This window comes from Equus asinus, chromosome 10 (genome assembly GCF_041296235.1).
Source record: "Equus asinus isolate D_3611 breed Donkey chromosome 10, EquAss-T2T_v2, whole genome shotgun sequence".
NCBI lineage: Eukaryota > Metazoa > Chordata > Mammalia > Perissodactyla > Equidae > Equus > Equus asinus.
The window spans coordinates 32,782,269-32,807,769 of NC_091799.1; the positions used below are offsets into that span (position 1 = coordinate 32,782,269).

At 37.0% G+C, this 25,501-nt stretch overlaps 1 protein-coding gene across 1 annotated transcript in view; it reads left to right on the plus strand.

The window, feature by feature from the left end:
• The first annotated feature begins 7,074 nt into the window (after positions 1-7,074).
• SHOC1 (shortage in chiasmata 1) overlaps positions 7,075-25,501 on the plus strand; it is a 79,652-nt gene continuing 61,225 nt past the window's right edge. The window contains exons 1-4 of the mRNA XM_070518999.1: positions 7,075-7,149; positions 9,712-9,835; positions 17,237-17,324; positions 24,434-24,618. Coding sequence (XP_070375100.1) covers positions 7,105-7,149; positions 9,712-9,835; positions 17,237-17,324; positions 24,434-24,618 — 442 coding nt within the window. The 5' untranslated portion in view covers positions 7,075-7,104. The remainder of the gene's footprint in view (positions 7,150-9,711; positions 9,836-17,236; positions 17,325-24,433; positions 24,619-25,501) is intronic.

Consider the following 25,501-nt stretch of genomic DNA (forward strand, 5'->3'; position numbering starts at 1 on the left):
AGAGTTTACTCTAGATAAGGCACTGAGCTAGTTACAAAGTATATAAAGATAATTAAGACATAGTCCATGGTCCATGGCCTCAAGAACATTACAGTCTGGTTGGGGAGGTAGACATGAACAAAACAATTGTAACGCAAAGCATGAAAATTTCCCAAAGTGGGATACTGACAAAAACTGTAAGAGTACCAAAAAGGTAACAACTATTCTAAGAATGCCAGTAGGAGGAGAAAACATTTGAAGAGGACCTTACAGAATAAATAGGGTTTCAACAGGTGCTTAGAATACAAAATAAAACAGCAGGATTAAAGATTTGGAAGTGAGAGGATGGGGGAGACGTTCAGAGAATGGCCAGTGGCTCAGGGTTCCAAAGTAAATGGGGTTGAATGAGTAGTTGTTTCATGCTAAGGATTTCAGATTTTATCCCGTACATGATAGAAAGATGAAAGAGTCTGAGCAGGGAGCAATATTCTCCGTTAGATGTTTTAGAAATATCATCTTGGCAGAAGTGTGTAGAATTGTCTGAAGAGCTGAAAAATAAGAGTGACTTCAGACAAGGATTTGTGAGCTTCTCTGAGGCAAAGATTTGTTTTCCTTATTTTTGCATCTTCAGTGCCTTGTATTGTGCCTGGCACAAAGTAAGTTCTCAATGAACATTAAACATTATCACCATAGCCTCAACAGCACAGCATGTGAATACAACAATGAGGCTTAATATTACAAGAGATTTCCACAAATGTGTGGAACTGGTCTTGATAGTAGAGGGTATTTCCCCTTTCCTTACGGCTCCTCAGCTTAGTTTATATTCAAGTGTGTCTAAACTTGTTTTATTTCTACCTAGATTTAAAATAATAATGGTAAAAACAATGGTGAGTTAAAACTTATAGGGAAAAGTAATTGCTCTAAGATTCTCTTCATATGCATAATTTTACAACAATGCAGAAACATTAACTCCTGAGGAAAATACACAGATAATTTAAATATGGTAAAATTCACCAAAGATATATAAAGAAAACTACTTTTAGAAATTTCCAAAGATAAGCAGGGAGAAAATATTTGCAAAACATATGGCAGACCAAGAGCAAATATTCCTTTTAAAGAGTGTATGCTCTAGCTAAAAGCATGGACTCTGAACCAGTCTGCTTGGGTTTGCAATTCTGTCTCATACTTTCAAGCTCTTTAATCTTGGGTAAGATAAATTTTCAATGTCCCAGTTTTCGTATCTGTAAACTGGGGTTTATAATATAGTATCCACTTTATAAGTAGTCGTTCAATCAAAGTTAGCTATTTTTAAAGTATTACTCTTAATGTGGCAGAGACTACTATATATTTCCCCAAATCTGTTCTCTTCTTCTTATTTTAATCATAGAATCTCCAAGTTGTAACTATGCAATGACTGTCCAAAATAAACACTGAATCTTCCAGCCTTTATTGCTGCTGAGTGACCATGTGACTAGGGCCTGGACAGTGAAACGTAAGCAGAAGTGTTAGGTGGTATCTTATGGGAACCTTCCTTAAGAGACAACTGTATACTTACCACATTCTCAAAATTAAATATAATGAAATTACTAAGGGTTGATGAGAATATAGAGCAACAGGAGCTCTCAAACATTGCTAGTAGGAGTGTAAATTGGTACAATCACTTTGCAAAACAGTTTGGTATTATGGAATAAAAGTGAAGATATGCATACTCAATAATCCAGAAATTCATTCCTAATTTTACATTCTAAACAAATGCCTATGTATATTAGGATACATGTACAAGGATATTGACTGCAGCATTATTTGTAATTGCCAAAAACTGCAATAATCTAAAGGTCCACCAACAGCAGAATGGATAAATAAATTGAGGTATATTTACACAATAGAATACCACTCAGCAATAAAATTAAATTAACATATACACATACAACAACATCCATTGAATAGAAGAATCAAGAACCAATCTAGCACAAACAGTATGATTCAAAAAGAGGCAGAACTATATCATTTAGAAAGGCATACTTGGGTGAAACTTTAAAGAAAAGCAAGGCAGTGATTACCATAAAATCAGGATTATAGTAATCTCTAGGTCTGGGGGAGACTTCCTCTAGGGAGAATTGTGATTAAAAACCAGTTTCTGAAATTCTTGCAATGCTCTGTTTCTTCACTTGAGTGGAGGTTGTATGGATGTTTCTTTAAAATAATTTTTAAAACTGTACTATGTACTTTTCTATATGAACATTATATTTCACAATTTTCATTACAGATATATAAAGAAACATTATGCTCCTGGTCTATTCTCTTTTTCATTCCTTCATCCTGCTGCCTAAAATATAGATACTGCCACCTGAGACCAGGAGAACAAGGATCACAATATAGGAATATCAGAGAAATGAGCTGGAAGTAAGTCCCTGAGGACTTTGGGGCACAGCTGCCATATCAATCTCTGAACCTTTTACCTCTGTACTTCATTTACATTAAAGAGAAATAAATTTTATACTATTTTGGAATTTTCTATATTTATACAGCCAAACCTGATATTAACTAATATACCTATATATCAGATCTTCAAAAAGACAACCTACTTAATAGAAAAATTGCCTGATCTCACACCCACACCCACCCACACACACACCCAATTGTGCAATTCATGGGAAAAGAAATCCAAAGGGTTCATAAACATCCAAAAAGTGTTTAATCTCAGCAGTAATTAGAGAAATGCAAATTAAAACAACAGTGAGATAGTATTTTCCATGCATCACATTGGCAGACATTTTAAAGAGCAATATATTCATTTCTGCTGAGTATTGAGGAAAATGGTCCCTCTTTGGCATTAGTAACACAAATTGCTATAAATTTTTGGAAGGTAAATTGGCAATATCCGTCAAATTTGAAATGCTCTTACCCATTTGAGCCAGAAAAGTAACAGAAATCTATACCACAGAAGTAGCAGCAATAATATTCAAGACCACATGTCCAAGAATTCTTATTGTGGCATTATTTATCAATGTAAAAACCCAGAAGCAATCTGTTAAATCCATCAGTAGTAGAATGTTTGGAATAAATTATGGCATATCCTTACTATGAAATATTATGCAGGTGTTAAAAATGAGTTATATCTACATATCGTGATTTGGAAGGTTGTTCATAATGTATTGTTTGGTGAGGAAAATAAGTTACCTATTTTTATATAATTGGCCAACCTATTTTGTGTATGCATGTCTATATAAACTTCTATGAACATGCAGGAAGGTGTGGAAAGTTACACCCCAGATTATTAACATTGGTTACTTGGGAGGCGAGGCGGTAATGGAAATTACTTTCTCTGTATTCATTTTTGAATGGTTTTTTACTGGTTACAATGATTATAACTATGTGTTGCTGTTGCTTTTGTAATTTTTACAAAACTACTTAATTTAAAATTGGTTGTAATAAAAGGTATATATCCAAGGATGCAGAATAATGTACCCCAATGCCCAATGAACATCTTTACAATTTATTATCACCAAACATTAAATCTACATTGCTGAAGCAAACCGCACAAACCTGTACAAAGCAGAACGAAGTAGGTCACTTAAGAAAATAATGTGGCTTATCCACTGACGTTTCTTAATTAGTATTTTGTTAATAATTAACTTGAAAGACACCCATGTGTTAGTAAAATAAATAAATGCATGTTGCGTCTTGCAATCTTCTGGGAAGGAATTTAATACCAAGCTATGTCATGGAAAGGAAGACAGGAGTTAAGAAATACAGAGAAAGGGACAATTCTTCTTCCCTATCGGGTGGCTCCAGTGATTGCTAAATGAGCGTGTTTGCGAGGAGGTGGCTATCAATCAAGGTATACAGTCTGCATGTCTCAATTCTAACTTAGCTTCCTGCCCTTCCTCAAATGTTCTTCTGCCATCAAGGCATGGCCAACGCCCAGCCAGACACGTGAGTCATGTTTGCCTCCTCCCTTTTGCTTTCCTCTTTCCCTGAATCTGTTTGGTTGCTAAATCCTCTCAATTTCCCCTCTGGAAGGCCTCTGCCTTTGCCCTCCCTCTGGGCTGGATTAGCTAATAACATCGGAGCTGCCACTACCCAAGAAGCCCAGACTCCTTTTCCTGGTCTTCCCACCTTTCACATAGGCTCCTTCTGGCTTCTGGTCACCTTCTCCACTGTCACCCTCTGCGCCGCACGGCGAAGATCCTGCTCAGCCGCCAGGACCTCAGCCCGGACCAGGTCCCACCGTCTGCCCCTCGGAAGCCTGGGCGCTCCAGGATGTGGGCCCCACGCAGACGGAAGTGCCGGCAGCTCGAGGGGCGGGGCAGGGGGCGGGGCCTTGCCCGGCTGGCCAATGGAAGCGCTGAGCCCAAAGTAAGAGGTCACATGTGCAGTGGGCGGGAATTTTCTCCTGAGAAGACCGGTAGGAGGCGGTTTTCCCTCTGCCTGTACCCTGAGAGGCTGGAGAGACGAGGGAGGGAAGGTGTTTTTAGACTGAGGGGAAGAAAGGATCGACGTGGGGCTAGAGTATGGCAGCTCCGAAATCTCTGGAAAACAGATTTGTGAGGCGTGGCTGATGTGACCCTGTGGGGACAAAGCCCCAGAACGGGTGTCCACCTAACCTAATTAGGCGAGAACAGAGGATGTGAAGGACACGGGTGGGCCGACGGGACTTCAGTCCACTAACCAGAAGTTGTATAGCTTAAGCAACATGAGAAAAGATATGAACCTCACCTGTGCCATTTTACATGGTTAAAGCGTGAGCTTTATGCCAGGGAGCGAGGAAGGGAAGAAATCTGATCCCTCCTCCGGTGGGAGGAGATGGGAAGCCAGCCCGGAAGACCACGCTCACCTGCGTGTGGTCTCAAACAATCTTGGGAATAATATGCCATTGTATATATGTCCACCTTAAATAGACACAAGTTTTATTTGGGCAGAAAAAATCTTGGGAAACTTTCCTTCTCCAGCCTTGTGGATGAGAGCCTGACCTAATGAGTTGTCTGTATTTCCATTTTGCCCCAGAAGATAGCGGTCAAGAGGTAGCACAGGAGAAATAAAACCATTACAAACAGGTAAGGAAAAATATTTCAGGAACCGCTGCAATTCAAAAGTTGGTTATTTTAAAACACCTTCTCTCTAATCATGATTTTGCTTGTTCCCCCCTTGTCTTTGATTTTAGAAATAAGGCCAATTTATCTCTCTTCCTATCCATCCACCACTCTAAGGTGGATTCACATATCTGTAATGCAATGAAATAAAGTTGACAGATGAAAGACATTCTGTGAATGTATATAAGGCGTGGTATCTTAAGTATTATACATTTAGCGTGAATTTGAATGATTAACTTTAATACAACAGGGATTATTGTTTAAGGTAGTTGATGAGAGTGATGAATCCGAAGCTAATAGAAAGATTAGGCTTCACAAGAAAGGAACATCTAAGATAAATGCTGACAATAAACTAAATGGGTAAACTACACAGAGTTGATATGTTTGTAGCTTTTTGAAATGACTTCTAGGATGAGGCACAATCAACTTTTTCTGAAAGCACAATATCAAGAAGTGGAAATTCTAGAATCAATATGTGCTTCAAAGATCAGTGATACACTGTAGGGAAAAGGTATGGAAGTAGAGTGATTGGAAATATTTCCAGAGACGTAATCACCAGTAAGAAAATGCTGTGTTGGCATTGTTCAAGTAAGAGTGAAAGAGGGCGCCAACATTGTGTATTCCCCACTTGTTGATTCCACAGAATCTAACAATGTTAAAAATAATTCAGATAACTTATTGGGTTTGTTTTCATTGGAAAGCTTATAGTAATATCCAAAATATCTTCTGATTCATTATTCAAATGAGATCATTGTGTGCTGTACTAAGAAGTTTGCTCATAGTTTTTTTAATCCGGTAGTTGAGTAGTTAAGAATATTGACTTGATAATAACTGAAAACAGGAACAGCTTCATAGCCAATTAACGTAGATGGGACCATCAGGGCTTCTGGTACAGAACCTTCATCACAGATAAGAAAATAGGTCAACCTCAAACAAATTTAAAATGATAATGAAACTAAGGCAAGACCATTCAGTTTAAAATGTATATTTCATTCACTGAAAACTTATTGAGGGGCCGACCCCATGGCTCAGTGGTTAAGTTCCACGTGCTCTACTTTGGCGGGCTGGGTTCACGAGTTTGGGTCCTGGGTGCAGACCTACACCACTCATTGGCCATGCTGTGGGGGCAACCTACATGCAAAGTAGAGGAAGATTGCACAGGTGTTAGCTCAGGGCTAATCTTCCTCAAGTGAAAAAAAAGGGGAATATTGGCAACAGTTGTTAGTTCAGGGCAAATCTTCCTCAGCAAAGAAAGCAAACAAACTTATTGACAAACTACCATATGAAAACTTCTAGCTTACATCTGAACTTCCCAAGACATTTTACATGACTGATCATAAAGCTAAGAACTATCTGATAAACTGGACTCTGTCCTAGAGTAGTTTTTCTAAGCTGTAATTCCTCTGGTTCTCACATAAGTGAGAACCGTTTTGGACTCATTCAGCATTCTAAATTTTACTCATTGCTTCATTAGATTAATTTGTTAGTTTACCAATAATGACCTAGGAGTAATGCACCATCGTTGCTTTATTCCAAATGAGCTAGCTATTAGGGAATTCAAACTTCAGGCTTTTTATTTTCTAAATGGGAGAGTGGAATTTCCCAAATTCTACTTCCGTGCTTCAATACAGTTTTGCCCTTGGTTATTTGATTTCAAGACCGCTTAAGAATTATGGTTATCCTGAGAAAACCACTCTGCCAGACTTGTGAACTCCAGCCTCTTTTGCAACAAAATGATCACATTAAATATATTTAATCCACCAACTAGAAGTTATATGGATTAAACAGTTTGAAAAATATATGAACAATTTTATATCAACATGTATTATTTTCATATTAGATTTAAATGATAGTAATAAATGTTATTTTTGTAATTAATTTTTTATCATTTAGAGCCTGTCTTTAAATGAATGAGCCAAAGTTTTAAGATTGAGTGGTTTTCTGCTCCTGGCTTTGCTATTTTACCAATATTTAATTTTAATTTTTGTATTTCCAGGTGTTGAAATTTGTACTGCTTGCAAAGAAAGAAGCTATGTTTTCAACATTCAAATATTGTGCAATAGATTATTTATATGAGGTAAAGTGTTATTGGATGACTGCCTATTTACTAAGAATTATGATATAAAAAATTGTTATCTGCATTCACTATATGATTATGATAATTTTGCAGTAGTCCTTAGGCTAATCCTTAGTCTTAGTTTAAAATTCACTTAAAATTACTTTCCATTTTAAAAATACCTTAAAAATGCCACTTTTGGAAGGAAATTATTGACAATTTAACATCAATTTGAAACTGTCAGCAGAAAAAAATGGAAACTTTTGGCAAGTTTGGGCTGTTTTTGTGAACAATCTTAAGTGATCTTTCTTGAAAGGAGTGGGGAAAAAATCAATCCCAGTATCTTTATGATAAAATAACAGTAGCAGCATGTGTTAGCCACTTACTATGGGCCAGATACTTTGTTCTTTTGATGGATTATGTTATTTGATCATTTGCTCTTTTGATGGAGTGTATCATTTGATCATCATAACTACCCCGTGAGGTAGCTACTATTATTACACAGGTTTTACAGGTTAGGAAACTGATGTCTAGAGAAGTTAAATAGCTTGTACAAAGCTGAGATTCAAGCTGGCACATTGTTAAGAAACTAATCAGAGTGGTTGTCATACAACAGTTCATTGTTCTTATGATCTTAATTGACAAGTTAAAATTTGGTTTTCTTTGTAACCTTGACCGCATCTACCAAGAAAAAAAATTACTCCAGTATAACTAAAATTGTGTTACATCTTACAGGGAATAAGGACACATAGGCATCTTCAGGTTTTATTATTCCCTCATAACTGAGGAAGGCAAGTGTATCATTATAACATATACATGGAAGAGAAACAGAATCAGAAGTCATTGTTGCACAAATATGTTTATGAATATATTGGTCACTTGGGAAATTAATCTCCACTCAGACATCCTTAAACTTTTATCCTTGCCCATGATATCTTACTTTTTTGGTGGCCTACCACACCCCATGATACAGCACAAATATGATAATAATCAATGGTCTTGTAAAAGATGCAGGATTTTGTAAAGTTCATGTAAACCATGTTGAAGAACCACTCAGACAACAGATAAAGCTATTAGCAGATGAAGATCTTGCAAAATTAGATCAGTTAACAGACAAGAGCAACAGAACGGTTTGAATATCAAAGGAGTCAGAGACGCCTTGGGGAAAATTGATTAAATCCTCAAATATTTTCTAAAAATATCTTCTTTATGATTAAAGGTGAAGTAATGACCAATATCATACACATCATCATATAATATAGTTTGTGGGGAAATTCTGACAAAGATCAAATATAAGCTAATTATAAATGAAATTTTATTATGTATAAAATTTAATTTTTATAACTTTATTTCGTTTCTTTAGATAAAGTACCAATCAAGCTTTTTTTCCTTTTTACTGTCTTTGGTCCTGATTTTATATAAATTACTTCAACTGATCTTTTCTCTGTACCATTTATTCTTAGATACTGAGGACCTCTTATTTAGTATGTTAAAACACCTTCAGCAAACATAAAACTTGGGAAATAATGCAAGAAACCATCTTTTGTCCAAATTCATAGAATAATTAATTCTGTGGGAAGCTGAGAGTCATGGAGGGGGGGGAAGTTTCATAGAGAAGATATTGCTTAAGATGGGCCTTGAGAGGTGAATAGGATTTTGATAGCTAGAAAAGAGTAGCAGGACATTTTTCAAAGGCACACTGTAGGTCATGGTGTTGATGAGGAAGTGACTGCTAAATGTTAAGGGGGTAGTGAGGAGACTAGTGTATTTAAAGAGAACATTTAGGGGCTGGCCTGGTGGCATAGTGGTTAAGTTCACGGCCTGGATCCTGGGCATAGACCTACACACAGCTCATCAAGTCATGCTGTGCCAGCGTCCCACATACAAAATAGAGGAAGATTGGTATGGATGTTAGCCCAGGGACAATCTTCCTCAAGCAAAAAGAGAAAGATTGGCAATAGATGTTAACTCAGGGCTGATCTTCTTCATCAAAAAAAATTAATAAATAATAAAATTGTTTTAAAAAAAGAACAGTTAGTAGTACAGAGTATGGGAGATAAAACTGAAAATAAAGGCAGATCCAAATTATAGATAACTGATTTACAAGTTTCCTTATCCGACTTAACGTCCTTTAAAGAAACAGTTTTATTTATTAACTATTTCTTTTTAATTAGAAACATATTTGCTGGTTGTCATAAGTGAAGTAATGCAAAGACATAGAAAACAAAAGTTAAGACAGCCATATTATACTGTTATGTGGAAAAAAAAGCACATTGCCAAATGGTATAGAGATATGATCTTACTTTTTCCTCAAACATGCACACACACATTTTAGCTTAAGCTAGAAAGAAAAGTCTGTAGGAAAATACACCTAACTATTAATAATACGGCTAGGGACCTTGACTTTCTTGGTTATGTGGTGCTGTGTCATTTGATATTTTGTAATGAGCATGTATTACCTTTAAATAAAAGTAATATACATTTAAAAGAATAGAGAGTTTTAATAGTCTAAATATGGATAGATAAATGTATTAAATCTGATAAATATATTAAAAGATTTTATAATTTTACTTTCTTACATAGAATGTAATTAGGAAGAAGTTTTCTAGAGATGCTTTCTTGCTTCGAATCCCTTCATGTTTATATCAAGATGGAGATTATCTTACAGGAGTTATTGATAGTGCATTTAGGAGGCCATGGACAAGAGGTATGTTTTGTTTTTATTTCTAAAAAATCTATTTTAAAAATTATTTCTGTTTAGCAGAGTAAATTATTAAGAAAATGCAGTGTTTTTCTCATTAAATAAAAATGCATTGCATTTATTCATATCAGAATTCCAAGAAGTTTATAAATTGATATTTTTGTGACGGAATTTAGGTGACAAAATAAGGAGTTGGAAAGCTTACACTAAATATGAGTAGAACGAATAAAAGATATGTAGATGATGAAGTCTTAAAATATTCTAACATTGTAAACATTTGTTGTGTTATAATGGATCTTGCTCAACTGTAGGAGTGCTACTTTAAGTTGTAATGATACACTGACTATAAAACTATTTTTAAAGGTATGTGTACAAAATATCATCTTTTGCTTTTATCATGTCATGGACTTAAGAAAGAGGTAGCCTTCAGGGGGGAGTCAACTCAGTTAACAGCATTTATTTAGCATGTATTATGCACTAGGCACTATGTTACAGGTGCTAATGACACAGTTACTAATAAGACACGCAAATAGTCCCTGCCCTCAGTGAGTTTTCAGACTGGTAAGGAGGATGCAGCAATAAAAACATTTAGTGTATAAATTAATATCTTGTATTTGTAAGTGTACAGAGAAGACACAATAATGTAATGTGATATGAAATTTCAGGAGTAGGGAGTGCTATGAGGAGGTGGACATTTGAGTTGAGAACTGAGTAATGAGAAGGCAGCAACCATAAAAAGATATGGAGGAGGAGCCTTTCAAACAAATGCAAAGTTCCCGACCCAGGAATAAACTTCATGTGTGTAAGGACCAGAAAATTAGGCCATTGTGACTGGTTGATGAAAAAGGGGAGACCTGAGAAGTAGGGAGTTTCTGAAAGATAGAAGGCTTTGCAAGCCATAATAGCAAGTTTGTTTGTTTATATTATGGCTGATGTGGGAAGTCACTGGACAATTTTAAGAAAGAGAGTGGTATAACCTGATTTATTCTTTAGAAAAATCGTTCTGATTGTCTGCAGCATGGAATGGGTAGGGAATGGGAGACAAGAGTAGAGATAGGAAACTAAATCAGGAAGTGGCTTATTGTCATGATTCAGAATTTAGACTCCTAGGTGAATCTACACTCTACGTAAAAAATGACGGTGCTTTGGACTAGGCTTCTAATAATGGAGATATGAGAAGTGGATGAGACTGGGATTATTTTACAAGTCCAGCCAACAGTGAGACTGTTTGAAAAAAAAACAAAATTAAGAATAAAGAATCTCTTCTACGGTTTTGACCTGAGTGACTGGGTAGATGGCAGTGCTATTTCCTAAGGTAGAGAAAGGCTTATAGGGAAGCCAGTTTGTGGCTGGAGTCAATAGCTCTGCTTTGCCCAGGGTAAAATGCCTATTGGGCATCTAACTGGAGACTCAAGAAGGCAATTGGTTATATAGTAGCGCCCCCTTATCCGCGAAGGATACGTTCTAGGAAACCCAGCGGATGCCTGAAACCGCAGGTAATACTGAACCTTATATATACTATGTTTTTTCTGATACGTACATATTTGAGGTGCAACAGCAAAACTGGCACGAATTTCTTTTTCCTTCTTCACAATTTCACCAATAGAAGATTTGTTCTTACAGTAGATATTAGCAAACGTAGCATACAATTTTTTTCTTTCCTTATTAAGTCCAGAACTTTCACCTTTTCACTTAGAGGAAGCACAGCTTCTCTTTGGCTTATCTGAATTGCCCGCATGACTACTCTTGCTCTTTGGGGCCATTATTAAGTGAAATAAGGGTTACTTGAACACCAGCACTGTGATACTGGGACAATCGATCTGATAACCAAGCCAGCTACTAAGTGACTAACCGGCACGTAGCGTATATACAGTGTAGATACCCTGGACAAAGGGATGATTCACATCCCAGGTGGGACAGAATGGGATTTCAGCACACTACTCAGATCGGTGTGCAATTTAAAACTTATGAATTGTTTATTTCTGGAATTTTCCATTTAATATTTTGGAACTGCAGTTGATTACAGGTAACTGAAACCATGGAAAGCAAAACGATAGTTAAGGGGGAACTACTGTACACATATTAGAGAACTTTGTCTTCCTTATCTGTTATTGGCATCATGTAGGGTTGCCAGATTTAACAACTAAAAATACAGGGACCCAGTTAAATTAGAATTTTAGATAAATAATGGGTCATTTTTTAGTATATGTTTCAAATATTGCATAACATATGCCTATGCTAAAATTTTCTTGTCTAGCTGAAATTCAAATTTATTTGAACATTTTGTATTTTCTCTTGGAACCCTAGCATCATGGACACCCATGGATCCTGGGCTACCCCAGACATCCAGGAGATGCCTACCATCTAACCTCCTTGGAGTCCATTGGCATCTCTTCAGTTTTCTCTGGGACCAAAACTGTGTCCTGGCCTTATCTAATGTCAAATCCTGCGCTCCTGCAATTTCTGCCTCCTCGCTTGTTCCCATCTCAACAAGAGAGCAAAATGACGAACAATTCTTCAGTTATTGAACAATCTTGTATCTTTCCCAATTTGCGTTACCGTTTCTTCCCATTTACTCAAGTTCTCTTTTATAGTTCCATTTCCAAATACTGCTAGAAAAGTCACTGTTACTAGATTTTGCAGCAGAGATTGTGGCTGATTTTCTTGCCATTATTTCCCCAGTAGCTAATCTAGTGCATGGTAGGTGCCCAGTGGAGTTCAAGAAATACTTGTTGAATGAGTTAATTAAAGAATAATTCCTTACAAATTTTTGTTAGAACAGATGGAACAGAGTGTTCTCTTTTATTCCAGAGGTAGCTTTGGGACATCTTTGCCTATTTATGGATTGGATATGTTTTTTAAAAAGTTATTTGTATGTGGACAGGTTATATGCTTTTGTTTGGACTAGGGGTGTGTGTGTGTGTGTGTTAGTGGGCACATGCGCACATGCAGGTGTGTTAGGACAGAGTATATGTGTATTGGAAGGAGCCCTAGTGTGTTGGTGGGTGGTAGATTAATGCACATGTTATGACAAGTGTGTATGTTTGGTTAGTATGTGTGTGGTGTGGGTCCCATGGTGACAATAAGACCCTACAAGAAGGAAAGCCAAGTCACCATTATGCAGTTTTTCTGTCTGACCTGCTTATCCTGTTTCCATTGTCTCCAGGTACCAGGAAGATACATTAGAGCTGGCTCAGAGCAGACTGATGGTGAATAAAAGGAGACCTTTAGCCCCCTCCCTTTGGGTTAGTCACACCTAAAAGACACGTGGGTGGTGAGATTCTGACGCAGTGCTTCCTGAGTTATGCCCTGGGCATGGCTTTCAATGTGCTCTCCTAGAACCCAGGGGAAAAGGGTACACCCGGGATGTGTCCATCCTGAGGGTTTTGTGCAGTCAGTCTGGTAGCATCCCTGAGTCTGAGCCACATCTTTGAGGCTGACATACCAGCCTCTTTGTTTATATACAGTTAATATTTTATTCACGTCAGTCCTGGAAATTTGTCTGCAGAGAATGTTAGATGAGAGCTCCTCTAGCTAGTGGTTCTCACTCAGGATCATGGGGAAGGGGGAGAAACTCTAACAGAATCTTCAGCTTTGACTGAGATTGGGGATGGGAGAACGGTTCAGTGCTCCTTAGATAACTTGGATGCCACTCTTTCCTCCTCTAATTGAGAAATACTGCTCTGGTCCAGTCCCCTCTTATTTTACAGAAGAGGAATAAGACCCAGAAAGGGGAAGAATCCTGCTCAGGGTAAAATGGCATTATGATCAGCATGCGTGTTGTCAGCTTGAGGTTCTCTGAGCCACCCAGTTATGATAGTAACCTTGTATAGGTGGGTCTGTATTTATTTAGCTGCATCTGTGCAATCCTGAATATTGTGTCGGAACTAAGTAAGCATTCTTTGTGGAATTAATTAGAAAAAGACAAAGACCCGCTACAACATAATATGGGACATGGAGGAAATCATAAATATGCTACCTGAGTTTCGAGGAAAACTGAAAGATGAGCAATCTTGACCTTTACAAGGAAGGCATTTGAAATTCACACTCATAATGGATAATGGACTAAGAATATCAGGTGGCATAGAAAGCATTTTTATGCATCAATGTTTGTCCTAGGAAGAGACTCTGGTCTTCCCAAATTATGAAGCTCTGTGCCTAGAAAACCTAGTTCTTAGAAGAGATAGGAAGTCTCCCACCCTTTTTGCCTTCACCCCTTACACTGGCCTTCACATTTAGCTGGAACACATGGAGAAAATAATTTTCTGAACCCCTGGAGTTTATCTGTCATTTCCTTTCTGCTTTCTTTGTCCCCAAGTTTATTCTGCTTATTGCTCAAAAAGAAGAATAATGGGAAAAACCCCATAAGTTAGAGTCAAATAGATCTCTCCTTAAATATGGGCTCCATCTCTCACTGTGTGACCCCAGGGAAGTTTCTTATCCTCTCTGAGTCTCAGCTTCCTCATCTGTAAATTAGTACGACAATAACTACTGTGTATAGTTATAAAAATTAGATAGTATGTGGGACTGGCCCCATGGCTGAGTGGTTAAGTTCACCTGCTCCACTTCGGTGGCCCAGGGTTTCCCTCGTTTGGATCCTGGGTGTGGACATGGCACTGCTCATTAGGCCATGCTGAGGTGGCGTCTCACATGCCACAACTAAAAGGTTCCACAACTGAAATATACAACTATGTACTGGGGGGATTTGGGGAGAAAAAGCAGGAAAAAAAAAAGAAGAAGAAGATTGGCAACAGTTGTTAGCTCAGTTGCCAAGCTTTAAAACAAAAAAAATAAGATAGCATGCATATAGTAAATACCTGGCCCGAAGCAGACAGCTAATGAATGTGAATCCCATTTGCTTCTCCAGCAGAGGCAGTAGATCTGATAACCCAGACGGCTACTAAGTGACTGAGGGGCAACTATATACAGTGTGGATGCCCGGGACAAAGGGATGATTCCTGTCCTGGGCAGGGTGGAGTGGGATGGCTAGAGACTTCATCAAGCTACTCAGAATGGCAGGCACTTTAAAACTTAAGAATTGTTTATTTCTGGAATTTTTCATTTAGTATTTTCGGACCACAGTTGACCATAGATAACTGAAACCACTGAAAGTGAAACTGAGGCTAAGGAAGGGCTACTGTATTAATCTTGAGCACAGCTGGAGTTTTGAATTGGAGTCATCGATATATAGACTGCGCATAAACGCTTGGAAATGGATAAAGTCACTGAGAGCATGAGTAAAGATAGAGCAGAGAGCCTAGGACAGAGTGCTGGAACACTCCAACAGTTAAAAGGCTGGTGTAGAAGGAGGAATCAGCTAAGAAGACGAGATAGGAAAGCCAGATGAGTGTGAGTTGTAGAATTCTAAAGAAAGTGTTTCAAGAGGGAGGAAGTAGTCAAAAGAATTGGTCCCTGTTAAAAGGTCAGATAAGATGAAGATAGAGAGTTGACCATTAGGTTGACTAAAGGTAGGTCATTGATGACCTTGCTAAGAGTGGTTTCACTGGAATATTGGGTACGGAAACCTGTTTGGAGTATGTTGAGGAAAGAATGGGAAGTGGGGATGTGAGATGTGAATATAGACAACTCTTTTGAGGAATTTTGCTCTGAAGGAGAATAGAAAAATGGAGCACTAGCTGAAAGGAGAAGTGGGGTAAAGAGAGTTGTTTTTGTTAGCTTTTTTTTTTAAGATGTGTGATTTTTAAAAAAAGTGTGATAAGGAAAAAGGCTGTAAAATATTTATTTACCAATGGAAATGATCTTGGTAAAAAGAGAGAAAATGGTCATGTAGGAAATAAAGTATAACTTAGTAAAAGGGGATAGTATCAAGAGCACAACTGGAGGACTTCGTGTTAGATAAGAGCCAGCGCAGTTGTGTAGTTCTTCCATGGTTATAGATAGGAAGGCAGGGTGTGTAGGTATTTATGCCAGTTGGTTGGTAGAACTGGTGTGGGAAGATGAGGTAATTCTTCTCTATTTGTATAAATTTTCCATGTGGAGGCAAAGCCACAGACTGAAAGTGGATAAGGGGATGAAAACTTGAGTGAGGCATGTGTTAAATAGTTGTCTTGAGGAGTGAGAAAGCCAATTTTATTAGAAAGGTGTTCTATTATAATCTGTCAATGTTGGATGCCCATTTGAAATTTATGGTCATAATTTCAAATGAGTTCATTCAGCACGGCTGGGTGACCTTTTTTAAAAATAATTTTCAGCTATTCTAGTATATATATACACAAAGTGGAAGTAAGGGTTTTCCTAAGTTAGCACAAAGGAAAGAGAGGCAAGGGAATCAAGAGTCTTTGTAAGGGAGTGGTTCTGGGACTGGCCATGGAACCTGAACTGTGTGAATAAGAAGGTGAGGACATGAGAGAGGATGGGAAATATTGTAAATGTGGAAGGATCAATGGATTGAAGGTCTCAATCAGGTTGGAAACAAGATAAAGAATAACTCTCATCAAACTGCTTCTCTAAAAGTACAGAAGAAAAAAATGAGTTTATCACTTCTTATTTCTTTTCCTTTGCTTCTTTTTTATAATAATAATGACAGTGACAGCCAAAATTTATTGGGTGCTTACAGTATGTCAGGTACTGTTCTAAGCAATTTTCATGTCTCATCACACTTAATCTTTATAACAACACTATGAAAGGGCTATCATTATTCGTAATTTATAGATAAGGATAGAGATTCAGAGATTTACCCAAAGTCACACAGTTAATAAGTAACAGTACAAATATTAAAATGTAGGCAGGGTGATTCCAGAACCTGTACCCTTAACAACTAAATTTCTTATTTTTTTAATGAGGCAGACTCAGATGTTAAGTGGTTTGTTCAAAGTAACAAAACGAGTATGAAGTAACACTGGTGGTAGAATACAGGTCATTTGACTCTTACTTCGCTTAATTGCTTCTTCTGATACTAGTACATGACACGATCTCTCTCCTTGAGAGACCAAGGGTCTAATTTGGGAGACAAGCTATAGATACATACAATTTTTAACTATGACTGTATATGATTAAGTGTCAGGGTGAGTGCTACTGACAATATTGTGGCCCTTCAAGGGAAATATGGCAGAGTGAGTTGGAATGGTTAATAAAGACTCTATGAGGAATGACATGAGCTGTTGAACAGGACTATCTGGGATGGTAGTGCTGCACAGGCAAAAGAGAGGCTATAAAAATGACAATGGTATGTTCAGATGATATTGTTCTGACTGTGGTTGAAGTTCTTTTGTAGGGGTTGTAATAATGAGAATGATTAATTATTTGGAATCTGGTATTACTTTGAAAAAAATTACATTTGTGAACAAATAAATATAACACCATAATGTAAAAGGTGAATATTTGGCTTCCTTGTATTAAGTGTGAAAGAAAATTCTAGAAGCTTATGTTTACCATTCTCCTTTTTAGTGTCAGCTGTTCCATTTGGGGGAATGACAGATATCTCAGTCTTGGATCAATGGAAAGCAAGTCTCTTTATGGAGGATTTCCTTGAGAAGTATGTGTCCTTAACCTCAAATTTCCCCCTTACACCCAGATGATAAACAGTAAGTTCCTCCAGACACCTGAAGAGAAAAGATGCCTTCCTTATATCCTCACAGATTTTCTTCTTTTTCTGAAGAAAAAGCCCTAATCTGAACCACAAAGGAGAAGTTAGAAGAGATTTACATTCTCTTTTTATCCTTCCCTTGTTTATCACATATTAACTGTTTCTCTATGCATTTGTGTTGCAAAGAACACACAGAAATAAAGCAAATATGTTACTTTGCTTTTAATCAATAGGTAAATTTTCTGTAGAAAGTGTCTATAGAAAGTCCTTTGTATGAAAATCAGTCTTTTTTCCTGTAGTATAAATGCAGATTTAATGCTATTTTCTAACATATTTGGTCAAAACATTATTTATTCATCATTCATCAAGTATTTATTGGATACCATCGTATGTGCCAGGATACAAAAGTGAATAAGACGCAGTCTCTACTCTTAAAGAACTCAAGAAATTAGAGAATAAAGATTTATAAATAAATCATTACAATACAATGTGGGAAGTACAATGACGGAGATAAGAACACAGAGCATAATATGAGGAAGAACATCTAACCTATTCTATATTGTTAATGTAGACATAAATTAGAGATTTCAGTGCAAAAGTAAATAATTTACTCTGTTGCTTCACTTCAAGCAAAGAGTGCTGATCAGACCCAGGAAGGATTTAGTTATTATTCACATTCTCAAGTTTTACTAATTTAAGTTTTCCTTAGTTACACTTGAAAGAAACAAATAACCAATTTAAATGTGTCCAGACTCTGAATACAGACAAGTCCAATATACCATTTCTGTCATCCTGAGATTTAAAAGTCAGATTAGGAAGATAATATATAAACATATAGAAAATTTAAAGTGTAAGAATTAAATGATAATAAAAAATGACCAACATAATGTCTACCATAAGGCGTAAAAAGCCAGTAAAAAGTATCTGTCACATGAGCGGACTCCTGAGTAGTCAGGAAGTGGGATGGTGTAGTGAAAAGAGCTCTGCATTATGAGTTAAAAGATGTTGATTTCAAGTCTTGATTTGAAAAGTCAAGTACCAACTACTTGAGTAGTCATTTTATCTCTCTGACCCTCGCTTTCTTTATCACTATAATGATGTATCAGCGCTTCTCGAACTTTAATGTACATATGAATCACCTGAGGATCTTACTGAAAATGGAGATTCTGAAGATTCAATTGCTCTGTGTTGGGGCTGCGCTTCTTTGTTCCTAATGTGCTCCTAGTCCAAGAACCTACTTTGAGTAACAAGATAGAAGATGATCTCTAAGATCTCTTTTCGCTCGATGAGCTGGAGTGGTAGGGCTGTGCATTTATAAGCAGGAGAGATCAGCTTAGCTTCACAAAGAAGTAGGAAGTGAGCTTGAACTGGGCATTGAAGGAGAAACTAACTTGAGAGAAAACATTTCAGGCAAAGAAAATGACGGGTCTGAAGGCACAGAGACAGGAATATACCATAAGTATGCAACGAAGGCAATGATCAGGCTAGTTTAGCTCAAACAAAAGATTCGTATATGAGAGAAATGGGAGGCCCTGAAGGAATGGACATCCCATGATATCTGACCTTCTATTCATTTTGTGGTATCAAGATAGAGTCAATGGGGCCAGCCTCGTGGTGTAGTGGTTAAGTTCGGCATGCTCTGCTTCGGCAACCTTGATTCATGGGTTCGGATCCCGGGCATGGACCTACACCACTTGCCAGTCATGCTATGGCAGCAACCCAGATATAGAGTGGAGGAAGATTGGCACAGATATTAGCTCAGGGCTAATCTTCCTAGCAATAAAAGAAAGAAAGAAAGAAAGAAAGAAAAAACCCAAAAGATAAAAGATAGAGCCTATGGCAAAGAAGGCACCACCAGAATAAAATGTACATTTCTCAGCTTCCCTGTAGTCAAATGTAGCCGTGTAACTAAGTTCTTCTCAACTGGATATAAGCAAAAGAGGCTTATGCATTTCTAAGGACTATCCTTAAAAGGAAGGTTTTTCTTTTTCTTTTAATGATTGGCACCTGAGCTAACGTCTGTTGCCAATCTTTTTCTTCCCTTTTTCCCCAAAGCCCCCCAGTACATAGTTGCATATTCTAGTTGTAGGTCCTTCTGATTCTGCCATGTGGGACACCACCTCAGCATGGGTTGATGAGCAGTGCCATGTCCATGCCCAGGATCTGAACTGGCGAGACTCTGGGCCACCGAAGCAGAGCACGCGAACTTAACCACTTGGCTATGGGGCCAGCCCCAAGGTTTTTCTTTTTTATCTTTCTCTTTTCTGATACTGGAATACAGACGTAATGACTGGCTCCAGCAGCTGTCTTAGACTATGCTGACAAGAACTAAATCTAAAAGTCGCAGAGTGAAACAAAAGGAGCTGCAGTCCCTGACAAATTGTGGAACTGCCTTACCAACCATGCCCTTCTAACCTCTAGATTTTTTGTTTAAGCTGTTATTAATTTCAATTTTGTCTCATGCAGTAAAGTTTAATTTTTAAGACCTTATTTTTTAGAGCGGTTTTCGGTTAACAGCAAAATGGAACAGAAAGTAAAGAGATTTCCCATGTTAAAATTTAATTTTAACTAATTCAGGAGCTACTACGGTTTTGTTACCTAGTGGAACTTTAGAATAAACATTCTGATCATTAACACTACCTAGATTTCCTAAATCTTGCTTTTCTTCTCTTTCTCACCTCTCTTTGTTTCTTGTTCCTATTTTTGTTATTTCCTAATATTGATTCTAAGGCCTTAATTCTTTTACTAATTTGTTGGTATCCTGTGTTTTAACATAATGGGCATTTTCTGTCATGTATTCCTGAAAAACCTTATATTCTACAAAATTGCACACTAAAAATAACAGAGCATATAGCCAAATTAGCTTTTGTAGTCAAAGCTATGCAACTTGCAGCAGAGCATTAATAAAAATAATAACTACTCTAATTTTAAAAACCACCAGCATAGATAAAAAGGCATATTAAATTCCTAACATATAAATACATAGTAGAGTAAATATAGGACTTAAAACAAATGAAGATAGTTTGATGGACAGGCTAAAAAAGGAGTTGAAGCTATTGAATTATGGAGACAAGGGCAAAATGCAAAAAGATCAGGGAGAGCCATGCAATAAGCTTCCAAGCTTCCAAGACAAAGCACATGGCCAAACTGAGCAAGAGGAAGAGCATATGACAGTATTTCCTATTCCTCTGTAGCGTGCTGCATTCAGATGAATGCAATTGAATGCAGGACATTGCATGTATATTTATTTCCCATACACCTCATAACAGCTGTGTGAGATGGGTATTACTATCCAAATATTGTATATGAGAAACTAAGACTCAGAGAGATTAAGTAACTTGCCCACAGTAGTGCAGCCAGTCAATAGTTGGAGCTGGGATTCAAACCCTCAAATCCTGGTCTGTCTGACGTCAAACCCTATCTTCTTTTGTTTTGTTTATATACATAAAACATTTTGTTTTGTATATATGTTTTATAATATAGCAGCTTTGTTGAGCTAAGTTAATATTCTATATAATTCACCCATTTAAAATGTCCAATTCCAATAGTTTTTAGTATATTCACTGAGATGTACAACCATCACAATCAATTTTAGAGCATTTTCCTTAACATAAAAACAAATCCTGTATCCATTAGCAGTCACTCCTTATTCTTTTCTCACTTCCCCTCAAAAGGCAATCACTAATTTACTTTCTGCCTCTCTATAATTGCCTATTCTGGACGTTTCATATGAACGGAATCATTCAGTATGTGACATTTTGTGATTGGCTCCTTTCACTCAGCATAATGTTTTCAAGGTTCAGCTATGTTGTAGCATGTATCACTACTTCATTTTTTATGGCCAAATAATATTCCATGGTATGGACATACCACATTTTATTTATCCATTCATCAGCTGGTAGACATTTGGGTTGTTTCCACTTTTTGCCTATAATGAGTAATACCACTATAAACATTTATGTACAAGTTTTTGTGTACACATATTTCATTTCTCTATCTAGGAGTATGTTTAACTGTTTTTAACTGTTTGAGGAATTTACCAGACTGTTTTCCAAGCAACTGTAACATTTTACATTCCCACCAGCAGTGTATAAAGGTTACAGTTTATTCGCATTTTTTAATTGGTTTATGTGTCTTTTTATTATTGAGTTTAAGAATTCTTACATATTCTAGATACAAGTCCCTTGTCAGATATATGATTTGCAAATATTTTCTCCTTTGAATTATCCTTTTCCTTTCTTGATGATATCCTTTGAAGCACAAAACTTTTTTTGAGGAAGATTAGCCCTAAACTAACATCCACTGCCAATCCTCTTTTTGCTGAGGAAGATTAGCCCTGAGCTAACATCCGTGACCATCTTCCTCTATTTTATATCTGGGAGCCCTCCCACAGCATGGCTTGATAGGCAGTGTGTAGGTCTGCACCCAGGATCTGAAGTGGCAAACCCCAGGATGCCGAAGTGGAGGCGCGAACTAACCCACTACCCCTCCGGGCTGGCCCCAAGCAAAACTTTAATTTTGACAAAATCTAATTTATCTATTTTTTCTTTTGTCACTTGTATTTTTGGTGTTGTATCTAAGAAGGCTTTACCTAATCCAAGGTCACAAGAATTTACTCCTGTATTTTCTTCTCAGAGTTTGGGTGTGATTTTTTTTTTTTAAAGATTTTTTTTTTTTCCTTTTTCTCCCTAAAGCCCCCTGGTACATAGTTGTATATTCTTTGTTGTGGGTCCTTCCAGTTGTGGCATGTGGGACGCCGCCTCAACATGGTTTGATGAGCAGTGCCATGTCTGCGCCCAGGATTCTAACCAACGAAACACTGGGCCGCCTGCAGCGGAGCGCGCAAACTTAACCACTCGGCCAACGGGGCCAGCCCCTGTGATTTTTTTTTAAAAGACACAAATCAGATCATGAAATGTCTCCGTGATAACCCACCAACAGTATCCCATTGCACATAGAATAAAATGAAAGTTCTCACCAAGTCTTACAAGATCCAACAAGATCTGGCCCTGCCTACCTATCTAACCTTACCCTGTTCCAGTCACGCTGACCTTTCTGCTTTTCCTGGAATATGCCAACCTTGTTCCCCAACTTTAGGCCTTGTGTGGCTTACTCTCTACCATTATTCAGGTAGTTGCAGAATTATCACTCCTCAGAGGGCCATTCACTAACTACTTGCTCTAAAATACACCTCTCACCAACCTTCTGGCTGTTACTTGATTCCTAATATCTTATTTTATTTCATTAATAACATTCATGACTACCTAACATTATGCTATATATTTATTAATTTGTCTATTGTCCCATTAGCAGGTAAGCTTCTTGAGGGCAAGAACTTTGTTTACCCCTCCATTCCCAGTGCCTAGAATAGTGTTGGCACATTGTAGACACTCATTAAATATTTCTTTTAAGTTAAAGAATTAATGAATGGGAATAGAGGAACTTATCCAAAAAGAATGATATGGAAATAAAGCAAAGACAATCTGGATTGGAAGCCTGGGAAGCATCAGTATTACAGGTTAGGCGGAGGAGGAGGCACCAGTGAATGAAGAATAGGTAATATTGGACAGGGAGGTAGGAGGAGATCCAGGAAATACTAGTCTTCATAAATCATTAATATCTTGGGAAAGAGAGTTGATGGGGTTTTCTCAAACTATAGTAGCAAGGATGATTACAAAGTGCTGACTCTGTCAGTAGCATTTATTTTAAAAAAAGATAGCAGCTATGTAAGCATTAAATTTAGAAGTCTACAAAGATCCACGTGGGAATCAATGTTTTTATGAGTAATATGGACCTAGGTGAGTTGAAATATTTTTTCTTGTACCTTGTATTTTCTTAAAGAATAAAGGAGAAACTTTAGAGATTTTTCTATCTGCTTTTCAGATATGGCATACTCATTTTTTTCTTCCAGTTACATTGGGGAGTTATATTGATTTTGATTCTTTCAGTCTGTATAGGGAATTATTAAGGCTAAAATATTTCAGAAAAAAGGTATATTGAGATGTTTAGCTAAATTACCAAAAATATATTGTCTATTGGAAAATCTCTTGTAATTCCAAGGATCCCAATGGTATAGACAATGGCAGAGATACCTGGATCAATCAGGAAACAGGCAAGGCATGGGCAAGGTCAAGGGAGCCAAAAAGTCCCCAGGACTAGCAACAGCTGGAAGTTGTTACCACCCTAAGCTTGAAGGAGCAAGGAGACTGAGCAGTAACCAACCAAATAAGAAGACTCCATAAGGTCCTATAGCCAGTATAGGAGAGGGGCTGTCTGATAAGAGATGTAACCATTGGTAGGAGAATGCAGCCACTTCCAAACTGTGATCCTGGAGGCAGGATTTGGGAAGAATAATATCTTAACCTGTCTCTCTTCCCACCTTTGATCTCCCACCAGTGCTTCCCATTGGCTGAACCCAACCAGAAGCCAGAAGGCAAGGGAGCATAGCTGGTTCATAGAGATCAGCCTCCCAGGTTGCAGAACAGAATATAAAATGTTTGATAATGTTATGGAAAGCAGACATTGAGTATCCAGCACAAGGGCAATTTGGCAGTGCATGGCAAAGTCGAAAAATCTGCATATCTTTAACCTCATCATTTCCATTTTTAGGAGACGTATTTTGAGAAAATGATTAAACAAGCGCACAAAGATATTCCTTGTATTGTGGACACAATTAAAACAAATTTAAATTTCTGACATTAGGGAACTGGTTGAATAAGTTATGATTTGCTGATACAATAGAATCCTGTTTGTCTATTCAAAAATGAAGTAAATATACATTGATTGACATATAAATGTGCTCATGCTTCATTGTTTAGCAAAAAAGAACAAGTTACAGAATACTATGTACATGAATCCACTTTTGCTTAGAAATATTCAAAAATAATTGAGAAAATGCATAATCTTTGAATTTATCTCTTGAATGGTGGGGCTATGGTGGGGTAGTTTTTCTCTGTATCTGCTGGAATTTGGTAATTTTTCTACAATGAACATAAACTGTTATTAAAGATGTTCTAAAATAAGACATACATAAAATCAGTAATTTTATAATGTCATAGAAAAACAGTTACAGGAATGGTGACCCAGATTAATTGTGAATTTGAGGAAATTGTTCCAAGTTCAAACCCAAACTCCCAAATTGAAGTAGAGGAAGCCAGCTTATACACCCATAAGGACTACAGTGAAGTCTTTACACGTGTCAACTGTTTAGAAAAATCTCCAGGACTTCAAGCGCAGAACCAAGGTAAAACATTTATTTCCATTGTTATAAAACATTTCCTACTGATATACAGATTTTCATTTCAGTGATTTTATTTTATTAAAGATATTCACCTGCAAAATTATAATTCTAAGCTTTACCACATTAGAAAAATATTTTCTCTTTCATTTTTTTCTTATTTATTTATTGAGGTCACATTGGTTCTCTTTTATATTAATTCCCTTTTTGTAGACTAGGTTGCTTTTGGAGTTTAAGTATGCTGGGCCTCAAAATAGCCTCAGAGATTTGATCGTAGTGTGCTCACAACATATTCCTATAATAATATTAGCATCTGTGTACAAATCTGATGACACAGCAATCTGGTGTAACATTAAATCAGTATTTTATTAAGTGATGGATATATTTTATTTCCCAAAATATGCCAAAGATTTTTAATCTCATCTAATTTATGTGAAACCATAATTCAAAGTAGAGGTGGAATAGTTGCAGTATTAGGTCAGGAAATTCACCCAGTTTTTACAATTTTACTGTAAGTGATAATTAAAAGTGTATTTTATCCAAACTGTATTCCAAATCTCTCATCTTACTAGAGGGTGCTGAATTCTTCCAACTGTACAGAAACTTCTGAGAACTACCTTTCTTGTATGTGTAACAGCCTATTCCCTTTTTAAATTAAAAAACTTAAGGCTCCATTATATAATTGCTACTATCATTTAGGATATGCTATAGCTTGAGCATGAAAAATAGTTTGGTTCTTTTACTGCTGCTTTTATGTAGATACATAAATTGTATATAAAATTTTTAGTGTAGGCAGAGGTATGTGATGATATATAGAGAGTTAAATCCCTCTTATAGTTTAAGACTGTATGATTGCATTACAGACTAGACTTGAGAGCATGATATCGTA